The 15,196-nt window shown below is 38.3% G+C and overlaps 2 protein-coding genes across 2 annotated transcripts in view; one reads left to right on the plus strand and one right to left on the minus strand.

Moving 5' to 3' along the window:
- Positions 1–2,059: 2,059 nt before the first annotated feature.
- Positions 2,060–10,565, minus strand: LOC145990345 (uncharacterized). Its single transcript, XM_083126038.1, has 3 exons — positions 10,521–10,565; positions 6,203–6,689; positions 2,060–2,465 (listed from the first exon to the last, which is right to left on the minus strand). Exons 1-3 carry the CDS (start codon positions 10,530–10,532, stop codon positions 2,389–2,391), a joined length of 576 nt encoding a protein of 191 aa, XP_082982164.1. The 5' UTR covers positions 10,533–10,565; the 3' UTR covers positions 2,060–2,388.
- A 4,000-nt stretch (positions 10,566–14,565) lies between these two features.
- Positions 14,566–15,196, plus strand: part of LOC145990025 (uncharacterized) — a 133,112-nt gene continuing 132,481 nt past the window's right edge. Inside the window, exon 1 of the mRNA XM_083125652.1 lies at positions 14,566–14,807. The gene's annotated coding sequence lies outside the window, so the exon portion shown is untranslated. The remainder of the gene's footprint in view (positions 14,808–15,196) is intronic.

The raw sequence follows: 15,196 nt of genomic DNA on the forward strand, positions 1-15,196 counted from the left end.
TTCACCATTGCCGCTCACGTTCGAGTGATACATATGCTGGACACTTACACGCACACACACGTACACCCTCTCGCCCATTCATGATATCTTCTCCTAAAGATGCCAAGCCGGTTTTCCGGGCTATTTTTAACACACATGAATAGCGGCCATGTTGATTACGTCACGTGCACGGACGTGAAAGTGGCGGTCTTTGACCGCAATTGCAGCCGGATACGTCTGTCGTCCTTGAGTTTTTTCAACTAACTAGGTCAGGGTCTATGGGGTACAGCTGCAGACAGTAAAATGTCTGGTTTTTGTACTGTCTTGCATATTCTGTGCCTCGGAGCGTAACTATCTTCAATTTTACGTTTCATCGGTAACCTGACTCTTCAACTTTTTATCTCTGTCCAAGTTTTTTGTGTGCGAGTGGAAAAATTGTACATTCGTTAGAACTTACCGGAATAGCAATGACAGTGTCGAAGAACAGCAATTTAATTTCGTGGTTCTAAGCAAGGAGAAAGACGACGCTGCGGTATTTACAATGAATGGAAGTACCTTTAAGGCTCGCTCCAAAAATTCTGAAGTATTTACTCTCGACATTCCAGTACTTTTTGCTGTCTTTTTTTCTTCTTTCTTCAGTCTTGAAGCTTTTATATAATATTTGGTTCCGTTTCTATTCTATAGTCACAGAGTAGTTGGAAAGCACTTCTGATCAGTCATTACAATTTAATCTAATTACAAATTAAGACACTGAGTAGATTACGAATTTCAACAATAAAATGAGAGCCTACTTATATTGTAGGTGCATTGGGTAAGGAATGTTATACTTCTCACTTGCCAATCCAGGACACACACTGAACTGAACGTAAAAACCATATTTTATACACTAACACAAAACGGTTATATATTTTATACAGGCCACAATAACAGATTGTAGAATACAGTGTGTCCTGGAGACCCTACAATTGGGTTCAAAATGAGTTGAGGGATGTTCCTGTGAAGCAGTTGAACCGCTGGTTATTGTAAAGGACTTTAAAATCAAAGGGTTCTGCATCGAATCTCTTTAGGACGTTGTTCTGTAATATTTCATCAGTTCATCCCATTTAATGTCAATTGCTAAATCGTTCAGGTGTGGAAGTGAACAGGTTTAAACAATTCCATGCACACAGGACAGTGGGATCCATGAGTATTACCGTGCAAATTGTCCATGACTATTTTAATTAATTTTTCTCTTACATCCTATGTGTTTTTAAGCGATGGATTTTTATGTATGCTGGTGCAGAAGTTGTCAACAGCTTGTTTTGAGTTTTCTTTTCATTCTTGAAGCTCTTACTGGGTCAAATAAAGTGCACGAAGATGGTAATGGACAATTTGCACGGTAATGCTCATGGATCCCACTGTACTACCTTACTCTACCTATAGACGTGTAACAAGACGTCTATATACCTATAGACGTGTAACAAGACGTCTATAAGAGAGTCAGACAGAACTATTATTTTCATTAACGGTTGTTATTTTTTTTGTTACGTCAATAATATCGACAGTCTATATTGTGCTATTACGTGCTTCAATTTTTACGATAAAATCGTAGAATTTCAAGAATTTGCCACATGTATTATCTCTCATGAAATTGAACAATAAAATAATCTGTAACTCTTCACAACTGATTAACAGGTATCTCATTAGTCTCTTTTTATTAATAATTTCAATGAGTCAAAGGCGATTAATCCAGAAATATTATCAGAACATTTCCGTTTATTTCACAAACATTACTATCATGTATTAAAATATAATGATGCGGTTGGAACCCTTTACTTGGCATGGCGTGTACTTGATAATATATTTCAACTTTTTAAACACTGATGGTAACTTAGAGTACATGAACATATGTATGCAACTTCCCGAAGAACATTCGCTCAAAAAGGTTGAGAACCACTACCATACGTAACGTTAATGATGTGTAATAATTTTAGGGTTCCATCCCATTTCCCAATTGTTTATTGTTTTTATTGGTGATTACCTGTTGTTCTACTTTCTTTTCTTCTTTTGAAGATATGCCTGTGGGCTGTGGGAAATGTACTTAATATAGAAACAGTTAAAAAGGTGTAATTATACTTGAATTAAAAATGTATAATGATAATTTATTATCTCGTTATGCACATCTTTGGTATGGAAGCTTAAGGAGTGTAACAGTCATGGCTTGATTCGATCGAACTACAAAGCGTCCAATGATATCACATTCTCCTCTTCTGTTCATGAATTGGCTAGTAACAGGACACATGATTCGTTAGTTTCTTGAAAACTTTGAACGCAGTTCTGCTGCTAAGCCATAATGTCGTTTGATGAATACTGAAGAATTGTATTAAATTCGCAAGATGCGAATGTCTCTACGTTGTCTAGTCTCTGGACTCAACCGTGATAATGAACTTTCAGTGGGTATGGAACCATGGGTTTGTGAAGACCATATGGCATAGGAAGGACTGGACCTGGAGAAGACAATATTTATGAAGCTAAATGACTAACATTAGCATTAATTACACATATCTTAAAAATGTATAACATAACCATAGGCTCGCGGTGTGTATCGCTTTACGAGTATTGCGTATATTAAAAATGGCGTGTGGTTTATAATATTTATGTTTTCGTTATGTATTTTTTTTAGATTGAAGATGTCACAAAATAATTGGAGAAAATTTATAAATAGAATTAAGAAAAAAGGAGAGCAGATTGAAGCAATAAAATAGTATTTTGACTCGTAAGTAATGGACAAACGCAAGGGCAATTACGTATAAAGTAAAACCATAAGATATCAGCATTTTAGCTACTAGTGGGGGAGCATGTAGTTTCCCGTGGGATTTTTGTGGTACAATAATGGGAGTTAGTTTTTCTGAAAGGTATTGGCACAGGGAAAATGAATATGTTGCCAGTCCCAAAAATTGTGCAGGGGGGCAGGAGGGGGGATTCAAAATGGCCGACAACTCGTTTCACCGAAACAGCAATATCTTCATCATTTATACGACTACAACAAATTTTCAAAGCTTTAAATACTTCTTGATGCAGTTTCTACGATTATTAGAAAAAATGAGAATTGTGTAAAAACTAGCGGTAACGCTACATATTTATTTTAAAAAAGCTTTAACAAGCTCATGTTATGCATAATTAAATACAAAAAACACTTTCTTTTTCAGATGGATCTCAGTGAACCAGAAACGAGGCTGAAAATGGAAATCAACTATCCACTGTGTATAATATGTCAACAGAAATTAACCCAAGGACTTATCACAAACCCCACCACACATGAAAAGGTTTTACAAAGTGTGCAAGAGAATGCTGAATACGAAAACGTGAAGTATGTATCATCTAATATTCGTCTATGTGGAATGACTGCTGCCATGCTGGCAGACAACAGACCATCATGGCACCGAAGTTGTTATCAAGATGTCACTCACAAGGGAAAATTGGAGCGTATGAAAAAGCGCTATGAAAGCCAAATCCAGCAAACATCAACTGTGACGGAAAGCAGCACACCAAGACTAACACGTTCGCATTGCATTCCATTCAACAAAGATTAATGCTTCTTCTGTAATGGTGGTCAGACACGTGCAAATTCCCTCAGGTAACTGTCGGTTGATCATGCTCAAACAAGCCAGAGTGATGCTATTGCTAAAAGTGAAAATGAAGCCCTCAGATAAAGCTCAATACAGCAATCAACCCTGAAGATGGTAACGCTATCGACATTAGATACAATTTGCCATGCTGGGCAAATAATGTGACACATGTACTACGATGTCCTGATATCAGTGCACCCAATATCTCTACAGCCCCTGTTACTGCATCAGAGATTGAACATATACTAATTTTTCATCAATGAAAGACAATCTAGGTGTTAAGGAAATGAAGTCATGGCTCATAGCAAAGATATTACATACTGCAACAGAAGATATTGCTAGTGAAGAATACATTAATAGTGCCAGTCGTATTTTGTAAGCTTTTGCAAACTTGGGATTGGATGCAACATCATCTAATGGTATTTTTGATGCGTTAGAACGTTTTGTTTGTAAACTTTACATGCCAAACTCTGCAAAATCAGATGTTGGAGCTGTCCAGTTTACCTTGTTTCAAAAGAAAATTGCCGAATCAGAGAAAATGCCACCAACACAGTCAGCTCTTCGCTATGCTATATTAAGAGCACATTATCAAGCCATGGTATGGCGAAATGATGTTGCGAATCCGAAGATTCCACAGCCAGATGCTGGTTATGGGTGGGAAAGACCTACCCCAGATGACGACGATGCAACCCGCCCCACAGGCCATTCTGGAGCTAGTGAAATGTTCATGCAAAAAGAGTAGATGTTCAACACTTGTATGTAAATGCAGACGTCATGGCTTTCCATGCACTGACATGTGTGAATGTGTGGACCCCGACAATGATGTAAATAACTGTTTTAACCGGAATTGAGGTAATAGTTCATATGAAGACAGTGAAACTGATTAATAAGTGTAATTATTATTTTACATTATTTTTATTTGGATGACCTCCTGTTTTCAAACGCTTTGTAGTAATGATCTTCTGAAACAGATTATTATAATATTTACAAGGGTTGATCAAATGAAAAGGTACGAAACGTCGTAACAACTGAATCGTTTATATAATACCGATGCCGCGATGGGAGAACGTAGCGTGATATGTAGAGGTGCGATTGGAGTCGCCACGCGGCATCGGAGCATGCAGGGGAACGCGCATGCGCAGGAGGGAGCAGAGGCTCCGAAACAGAGCGCCGTCTTAGTGACGTAGCAGTCCATGTTCGGACAGGATGGCGTTAACATTGGCAAATTCGACTGTTGAGGAGCAGCGAGGCGTTATCCGTTTTCTGACAGCGGAAGGTGTTAAACCGGCCGATATTCATCGCCGGATGGTGAACGTTTACGAGGAAGACGAACGACCGGGGCTGCTCACGGAGGGTGTGGTTCTGCTCCATGATAACGCACGTCCACACGTCTCCAGGGTCACACACGCGGAACTGGCCAGGTTCAAGTGGGAGCAGCTAGACCATCCACCCTACAGTCCAGACTTATCCCCCTGTGACTTCCATGTGTTTGGTCCCCTGAAAAAGCATCTCAAAGGAAAGCGCTTCACCTCGAACGATGAACTCAAGGACGCTGTGAAGGACTGGGTCGCGTCACGGCCAAAGGAATTCTGGGAAAAAGGAATCATTCCGCTCGTTCATCAATGGGATCAATGTGCTCAGGCCTATGGAGGATACTTTGAATAAAGTATTCATTTACACCGACAGTGTCGTTTTGTACCTTTTCATTTGATCAACCATTGTAATTCATACCATTGTGTTTTCGGTAACAAACAAATAGATCAATATGATGATGCCATGGAGTTTTTCTGTCCTTGTATCTAAAATTTATGATGATGGCGTAATTAAATAAAATAAAATAATGAAAGTTACACAATGAATATTTTGTTTCATTCCAAAATATTTTTTATACTCTGTAACAGAAAGTAACCCTTCAACGAAAACCAGAAGAGCTATATTAAGCAATCCGTTAGAGGCTAACAGGTTCATTTATATTATTCGCAATATTTTAGTAATTGTATAAACTGCATCAAGAAGTATTTAAAGCTTTGAAAATCTGTTGTAGTCGTATAAATGAAGATATTGCTGTTTCGGTGAAACAAGTTGTCGGCCATTTTGAATCCCCCCTCCCACCCCCTGCACAATTTTTGGGACTGGCAACATCCATATTCGTTTTTCTCGTGTCAATACCTTTCAGAAAAACTAACTCCCATTATTGTACCACAAAAATCCCACGGAAGGCAAATATATACCATTTGCCTCCCCACTATACAGACGTGCGAAAGACATCAAATGTTGAAGCAATGTCTGCAAGAACTTGTCTGGACAAGAGAAACCTCACAAAGATATATTAATTTAAGTGTGCTGAAGTCTACACATAATACGACTGCTTGCAAAATCTAAATCTGCTAGGAAATGTTGAGACATTCTAAGTATTTTGCAAACGTGTAATATGAACTTTAACATAAAAGGTAGGAAAATCTAGAAATAAAAAAAATCGTGTGGAAAAAGAAAGGCTGCTAGAGAAGAACAAAGAAGAATGAATGTGTATAGGTAACCATGTTAAAATGCCTTACTTGAATTTTTAAGATTTACTCTTGTTCTATTTAGAAATTAGTAAACAACCTGGTACTTACCAACACCAAAATGATGATGATGTGGGAATGGCGGAATAGGGACTCCAAACGGATAGAAACCCATTCCTACATGCCCCGGATAATGAAGTGGTGCATGCATGATGTGACCATATGCAATATGCTTATACTTAGGGTACCATCCATACAGCATGTACGGAAAGGCGTGTGCGTAGTAGAAGCCGCTATCGTGCAGATACTTCTGTCCGTAAAAGATGGGCACAGGCGAATAGTAATGACCATGGGTATGTATTCCGAACGGTTGGTGGTGGAAACCGAATACATTATTGAAGCCGTGCGTTTCGGACGTTTGGAGCTTATCGGATGGATTCTGTTTGCTGTCCTGTTCGCCAGTTTCAGTCTCTACGCTGCTTGGAGGTTGCTTCGTCTCAGATTCAATAGATCCGACGCTGTTTGCTTCATCACTCCACTCTTCCTTCTGGATTTGTTCCGAAGAGCAGGCAACAGCGAGTAACGCCAAGAATAAAATCTGCAAAGAAGAAAGGCATAACTTAGTGTGGGCAATAAGGGCCATGCAAACCTGTGGTGCTCAAACGGTTGGTTTCGTACCATCATCATTAGGAAACCTTTGCAGTGACGTGCGGTGACGTCGACACTTGGGGTAACAATCAGTGACGTGCTCAAGGGGGGTTGGTGTGGGTCATACCCCTCCCCCTTTAGGGTCCAGTATTCCGAAAAAATAGAACGTCTATAAAAGGAAAAGATTGCAAAATGATGAATGAGTACTAAAAAAAGTAAACGTAACCCCCACCCCCATTCGAGAATAAAACACGATTTGATTTGACTACTAAGCCAGAGATCCAGGGTTCAAATTTTGGCTTCGCCATGGGTATTCTTTGTGTGTGTCCCTTCATCAATTTTATCGTATCATCTTCGCGATTAGCCAAAATTGGCGAAAAGCGAAGTAAAATAAACCAAAGCAAGCAATCAATCAATGATTTGATTTGATTTTTGTTACTTAGCGTCGCTTTTTTCTCACATTTGGTTAATTGCGAAGATGATACGATAATATTAATGAAGGGACAAACACAAACAACACCCATGCCAGGTCGGAGTTCGAACCCGGAACTCCTGGTGTCGTGGCGAGCTGTGATAACCACTCCCCCACGGTTGGTTGATTTGGTGTTTTAAGTCCACTTTATGCATAGAAACAAAACAGGTAACAAAACACACTTCTTTCTTCAATAATATTCATTTGGCTTTTTGAGTTCTGAGATACATTTTTCATTCCAAATTATTTCATTATTCACTGCAGAGTACCACAGATAGGAACAAGAATGCGCGATCATGACGGGTTCGAACCCTGGCCTGGATTGTTCGAGGTACCTTCATCATTTCATCATATCATCACTCATCCTCACTTTCGCGATACCCAAATGTGGCAGAGAAGCGAAGTAAAATAAACCAAACCAACAACAATATGAACGCGCGTTGTCTTGCCCAAATAAATACATCCGTTAGAGGCCAAGAGATTAGTATATTTAAACAAGACACTACTAAAACGAGAGCGAGGGAGAGCCTGAGCAAATATTTGTAATTTAATCATTATATATTCCATATTTGAAAAAGAAAAGAAAAGAAAGAAATAAAGCATAACATTATCGTATCGTCTGCACATAACACGTTCCCATTTCATAAATAATAAAATTTCATACCATATTATACATACATATTGTACAACGTGTAAAAAGTTGTGGTGTAAATACAGAGAACATAAGTACTGCAGAAAATGTTCCCTTAAGTACTTTAGAGGATTTACAAAGAAATCGAAGAGAAACCAATCCCCTATCTCTCCTATAGGAGATAGACTGGAGGACCTGATAGCACGAGCTTTCAACCATTGCAGTGGGGGGCGAGTGGCAAGGGAGGTAGAGGCAGAAATCTTCCCTTTTCCTTCGGGCGGCCGTTTCTACCTGGAACTGGTGATGCGGAGGAAGAGCGAGCTAGGCCAGCTTTGGCCGCGGATTGCACCGAGTGACAGAAGCACGTGAAAAAAGGAAGTGTTGCATATGAACTGTGGCTTTAACAAGACAATAAATATTGTGATTTGAAAATAATTAGAGATGTGAGATTGATTGATCTATCTCTGCTAGACTAGCTTCTCCTCAGTGCACGTCACTGAACCTTTGTTGCAACCACTGTTACGTTTTTAATATATAAAACGTACAGATTTCTCAAATAATCAGGGTTGGCATGTTTAAAACAAAAGTGTTTTAAACAACTTGTTTTAAACGTTTAAAACACACGGCTTTGTTTCTTCACAATTGTTTAAAACCAAGTGTTTTAAACATGTTTTCTTTTCAGTCTTGTTTAAAGCACAGTTTGATACTTGATGTTTCATAGTTTGTGGTTATTTGTGTGTTTTGTAACTTTGTCTTTTCATTCAATATTAAATCCGTGTCATTTTGTTTATTGTGCATAGAAATCTGTTCAGTGGCTGTAAATGTATGAGGAATTAACGAAGAAACATATCGTGATGAATACATGTGGGCCATGTTTAAAACTCCTGGCTCTTTTTTTTACAAGTGTTTAAAACATTTTTAAAATTGAACAGTATATGGATGAAACAGTTTTGTTCCTCACTTAACACACCACACATAGTTGCTAATGTCAATATTTAGTTGCATTCGCGATAAAATGTGTTTAAAAAAAATAATAAAAAAAACACATTAGCTATCACGTGGACTCAGTGGGGCCTGGCAACTATGGATTAGTTGAAGCTTCTCGAACTGCCTACAAGCGAGATTTAAGACTAACGTAAATATGTATTTTAAAAAGTTAGTCAAGCGTTTTTTTTTATAACTAGGAACACAGCCCTTCCTTGGATGATTAACATATCCCTTATTAATTACAAGTATTATTGTTAGAAAATAAGTCTTCTTGGCATTATGTTTTTAAACGTTTTATTTGTTTAAAACCTGTTTTTTCGGTTCTTATTTAGAACACTGTTTAAAACATGTTTAAAACAAGAAAAAACTCTTTTTGTTTCTTTGGAGAAAAAAACACAAATTTTGCTTACCCTGCAAATAATGATGTTGAGAAGTGTCAAGTTTTCATAAAGTGAAGAGCAATGCTTTCATAAAAGACATACACAATTACAAATGTGAAATGTTACATGAAGTTTCTTGACAGCCTAGTCAAAGAAATTGTTAATTTATCATGTTCATTTATCATTTGTGGAGCGTGAAAGGTATTTTACCAATAAATAAAATTTAAAACAATTCTAAGAATGCATACAATATTTTGCAAAATAACACGCAAACGGGGCAATATACAGAGAAAAAACGCATTTTTTCCAATTAGAAAAACACGTTTGGTTAAGCTTTTAAGCAACAATAAACAAAACAAAAAGTGGTAGCATTATCTAAATTTGGTAATTTTTGCTAAATTTTCTGATAACTCTTAAGAAAATGTGCTCGATTACTATAATAATTGGGCCCTGATGAACAAACCTTTGTTGCCTATTTATACCAATATTTGGTTACGAGAAACTATTTTTTGGTTAGTCCAAACATTTTTTTTCTCTCTGTAAGAATCTCCCTTTCATAGCAAGTGTTATAGGCTTTGATGTATAGTCCGAGAGTAGTGTTTTAACGCAAGTACAAATCATTTACCTTATTATTCAGTACAGACAAGAAGGAACTATATTATTATAGCTAATTATTTTTCATTTATAGGATTTTTCGTGCATATTGGCTGTGCCTTTCTGATCTTTGATTTCTCATTAGATTTTTACGTTTAGAAATCTTTCACAGTGGAAATTGCAGTAAAAGTCATGAAATTCGATTTACAGTTTAACCCTGTAACCCTGTCGTCGAATTTTCAACCGAAAGCAAGTGGATGGAGCGTGGGCAATGAAACCAACTGTTTACAATGTAATCCTGCCCCCGTGTTGCCAATATGAACGGCATTCTTCTGATTGTATTCATCAAATACCCCAGACGAGTATCCACATATAGGTGGAGGCACAGTGGTTCGGATCCCACTTAAAACTGTAGGTCCAGTCCCAAAGAGCCTATCTGTGCATACAATGACCTTACAGCAAAACTGAACAACAACATAATGTGAAAATATGGGCATGATGCAAGGATTGGATAATTACACGAATAATATTTAATATATTATTTCACTGGATAATCCAACATAATCAGATCAAAAATGAGAATAAAATTATTTTCATCTATGTTATTTTACACCTCTTCTGTCCAATGACGACGATGACGTTAGTAATAAGTGGTGATTAGATGAAAATGATGAAATAGACACCGAGACAGCTAAGAATGAAAACGAAATGACTTACCTTGAGTTCCATGATAAGTTAGCAATGAAAAACGTAGCTGTGGGTTGTAAATGATGCCGATGTGCTGCGCCGAAATCCCTTTTATACCTTAGAGCCACATTATAGGAATCATGGTAAGAAACGTAATTCGTCCGTCCGGTTAAGTAACACAAGGAAGAAGATGAGGAATATGATATTCTTTCGTTCTGGAATGGAGGAAGATCGCAGGAGGTAGGTTGTGCAATGGCTTGACAAAGTGAGAAAGGACGTCCTAGCAGAACTTATCTGACTTCCAGAAAACGTTGTGATTGTCGAACCATGAACCTCGAGGCATTGTTCACGAAAGTTGCAGGCTTCAGGGGAAATGACTGGGCAGATTATTTTTTCCTGGCGTTTTCTACACACGTGCCAGAGTGACCTCCCCCCAACACATATACATGATTTGATTTTATGAGTTTTGTTGTCAAGTGTCGCTTTTCTGCCACTTTTGGTTAATTGCGACGATGAGAATGAGTGATAAAAAGATGAAATTGATGAGGGGACACTCACAAAGAACATGAAGGTCGGGATTCGAACTACCCGGAAATCCTGGCGTCATAGCGCCGCGGCCACACATGCATATATATACTACCCAGTGCTTAGAATTAATGCAGTAACAAGAAAATTACTGGCATTACATGAAATGAAACTTTGTACTTTGATATCCAGTTAAGGCACATACTGATTCGGATCTCACTTTAAACTATAGGTCCAGTCCCGATTAGCCTTTTTGTGCATAACTCAATTAATCAAAGAAAGTTAATTTTTTGGAGTAACTGTGACTCACTTGTTTTTCCCCGTTGGCAATGAATAACATAACATTATTGTTTGCTAAAAAATTATGCACATAATTTTATTCAAGTAGAAGGGATTGCTTTGTATTTTCTCACCTCTATACTTTCATATTTAAACATATGAGATTTATCATAATTTAATTTAATAAATAATTTTATATGGCTAATTAAAAGCTTTTTAGAGTTTTTGTTATTTAAGTTCACTTCGTGCATAGATAGGCAAATCGGGACTGAACCTATAGTTTAAAGTGGAATCCAAACCATTATGTGCCAACACCGGCTACCGAACCCGGGAGCCATTGTATTACATGGCGACGACGTTGCCGCTACGCCATCTGAGAGGCCCTCCAAAAAGTTTAAAAAAAAAGAAAGGTTCGTGCATGAAACACGTTCTAAGAGTTATGGCTTATCGAATTAAGTGACTGTAAGAGAGAGTAACTTAGTTACTTTTTGAAGTAACGGTAACTGAGTTATTTTTAAAGTAAAATGATTGTAATTCAGTTACTTTTAAACGTAACTCTATACAGACTGATATCACTATCATATATTTAAAAATATATGTCTCATACAACACAAAAGTCACGTATACAACTATGATATGTAATGAACCACTATGCGCCTCCAGCGGGTTCGATACCCACTTTAAACTGTAGGTCCAGTTCCGATTAGTGGACTCAAAACGAACTCAAAATAATTCTATTGATGTAATAGTCAACATTAAGCTGAACACTACATTCAATATTTGATACAATGGGGGAATGTAACTGCTTTCAAACTCCTAGGCACATCACTGAATCTTCACTTAAGCATCATAAAATTAACCTAATTAGACGTAGGCCTACTTTCCGTAGTACGACAAGGTCAGAGGAAGTTCAAATGCATAGAAGTGGGGTTGGAATTTTGAGTGATGTCGATTGGAATTGGATAAACTTTTGGAGGTCTATTTTTCAATTAAAACTTTCCAATGATAATTCAATGTAAGTTAATGTATAATGGAAAATTAATAGCACAAGACTGTTAAAATTATAACACTATTCTTCTTCAGAAAATCGAGGACTTTCACTTGACTTTGCTGATTGAATATTCTGAACTAACCTACCTTATATGGGGCTATAATGGGGCTATAATGGGATTAAGATGGGTGCTATTGATGCTGCAGGATTAGGCCCATTCCTGAAATAGGCCCAGATGAAAACAGACGAGAATTTTCCGAAAGCTGAACAGTTTGCTTTTGCTATATTAACCTGAAAATAAATCTTAGGATGAAATTTGGAGCCCCATTTTCGGAGGCCTAGACACATTGTTCCTTATTATACAGTTACTACTATTCTTTGCCCTGTGACGTAACTATAACGTCGTTGTGTTTATTGTTCACCGAAGATTTCAAGCATCAGGCCCAATTTCGTCTTAATCCGGCCCTGGAACTAAAAGTATTTGTGACGTTAGATATAGGCCCGTAGTTAGAATTGCTTTCCAGGGGGCTCTGTAAACCAAGTCCGTTTTTCAAAAGTTTGTCAGTATTACCTAAATGAAAGTAATTATATATGTGTTTGTGTGTATCATACAGATACTACAGTTTACTATCTTCCATCTTCTAAAACATCTCTTGAAGTGTTAATTGACTGCTACTGAAATCATCCCTTACTACATACTCCACACATCATACAGATACGTATTTACGTATATCATGCAAGAAAAATGCACAATATTCAATAATAGTGCCCCCGGGCGAAGCAATAAAACTCCCCATCGTTCCCAAAACTTGGGAGCTGTTGACCTTTTGACGCATGTGGAAGAAATGTCGAAGACGACGACAAAATCGTATATTTTTGTCTAAAGGGGTAGCGAAGGTGCAGATAAAGAGGGTCCCAAATGAAAGAACTTTCTAAAGTCTAGAGAAGAGAATCTTCTACATACTTGCTTCACCAAGGTGTGAGCAAAATAATATCTGCTGTCTGCATTGTCACTCTTCACTGTAAACAAATTATACAAAATAGTTTTACCTAATGTCAAGGGAGCTGACTGCAGTGCCTGAGCCCCCCTGGCCCCTGCCTGACTACGGTCCTGGTTAGATGCTTCGGGAAGAATCGCCTTGTAAGCTTTATGCTCAGATAGGCTGAACTGAATCTACTGTTTAAAGTGGGATCTGCACCACTAAACCCTTCGGGATGCAAACTCTGCATTTATTAAACGTTTAGTGGTAGAGGGATCGCCAGAATAGAAATAATGCGGGTAACACTGTATAAAAGAGACAGGAATGTAGTTGTGCCAAATTTTGCATAAGAAACATTCTCTGAGTAACACATAATGCAAATTTATCACGAGCGCTGCTGTTTCAATACAGGAGTTAACCATGGGACAATGGCCTACGTAAAATATCTTGGCGAGAGAGGTATGTGCTGTACTGTTATTTCAATTGGCTTTCTATCCTGTCATTCCATTGACCGTTTGAATTCCAAGATGACCACGCAACTTTTTGAACGTTGCTTTACTTCATTCCAATGTGTCAAGGGAGAGAATGTTGCTTTTGTGTAAAAGCCTCAAGAGATGGATTCGCCCGGAAGTGCAGCATACTTCGTGTTCCCCTGATAACTGCAATTCCACTGCCATGCCTTCTTGGCTGGGTAACCTTTCATTATTCCCTCCTCCAATCCCTCTAGTGGTGGGAGTGCATATTACGAACGCCTACTCGGGAAAAGGCTATCTTCGAAAGGGTGCACCGGCAAGTAAAGAAGAGAAAAGAATTTTGTGGGACGGATGTATGCGAACATCCGCTTCGCTAGGCCTAAAAAAAGGAGAGAATCTAAAAGGTAAAAAAGTGGGGGAACAGAAAGCAACGAAGAAGCCGCTGCAAAACAGAATACATAAAAAAGGAAGGAATCATGGGCACAAGCAGGCATGGACTTGTTCCGATTGCGGATATAACACATTATACTTTTGCCTTTTTCTCGGCGTCTGATTGGTTCGTTACTTTACTGCCGTAGACATCTTCCAGTCATTGGTTTGTGAGGCGGAGATTGGCGTTTTCCACCTGTGCGCCTCCACTCTTTACGGCAGCTCACCGGTTCAGATTTGTGGTGAAGCTCCAACGAACATGTTCTTCGGTGTACCGGTCCGCCGTGCATTGCCAGCGCGCTCTAGTGACAACGACCTGCCGACCCACTAGACGGATGTTCAAGGTCAAAGCTATGTAACAGTGACTGCACAGTGTCTTCCGGGGGCAGAACGGAGGGAGTCGAACCAAGAATCGGTTCCGCTCTGGATCAGTGCAAAGAAATAGCTTGGTGTTAAAATATTGTGTTACTGTTCTCGCAAACTTGGGACAACGAAATCTTTCGAGTATAGGCATGGAGCTTCTTTCGTTTCTTCCGAGAATTACTGTGTTGATTTCTTCTCGAAGTATTGGTTTTCTTAATGTTTTTCAACAACTGGGAAAAGAACAGAATATAAGATGGTAAGGAATTGACACCAAAAGGTAAGCGCATGATATTTTCTTTAACTAACATTAGTTATAATTGTATATTTTGTGATTGTCTTAATCTTATTTGAAATAATCGCACATAGCGTGAAATGCAGCAACAAAACCTAGACCTATGAAATAATGATGACCCTTCTGCCAGCGTGAAATGCAGCTACGAAAGCTAGACCTACAATATAATGATGCCGCTTCTGTAGAATTGTTGTAGGTACGGTGGCGAAACTACAAACGTTCCTTGAGATCATTCCTGCAGTACACCCCTTCCAAAACTAATGCAAAGCAAAAGTATAATAGCCAATTCATTACTTCAAAAGCATACAGCGTTCCAATCACGAAATTCCTTTCAAATTATTCGCAGCAGAATGCCAAATTGTGCTCACGCTGCG

This window comes from Lepisma saccharinum, chromosome 7 (genome assembly GCF_977018435.1).
Source record: "Lepisma saccharinum chromosome 7, izLepSacc3.1, whole genome shotgun sequence".
In the NCBI taxonomy this organism is placed as follows: domain Eukaryota; kingdom Metazoa; phylum Arthropoda; class Insecta; order Zygentoma; family Lepismatidae; genus Lepisma; species Lepisma saccharinum.

Bases quoted from the DNA above. Each gene is read 5' to 3' on its own strand.
- LOC145990345 (XM_083126038.1), bottom strand. The intron at 2,466-6,202 runs GTAAGTACCAGG...TGTCTTCTCCAG, and splicing joins TCATCATCATTTTGGTGTTG to GTCCAGTCCTTCCTATGCCA.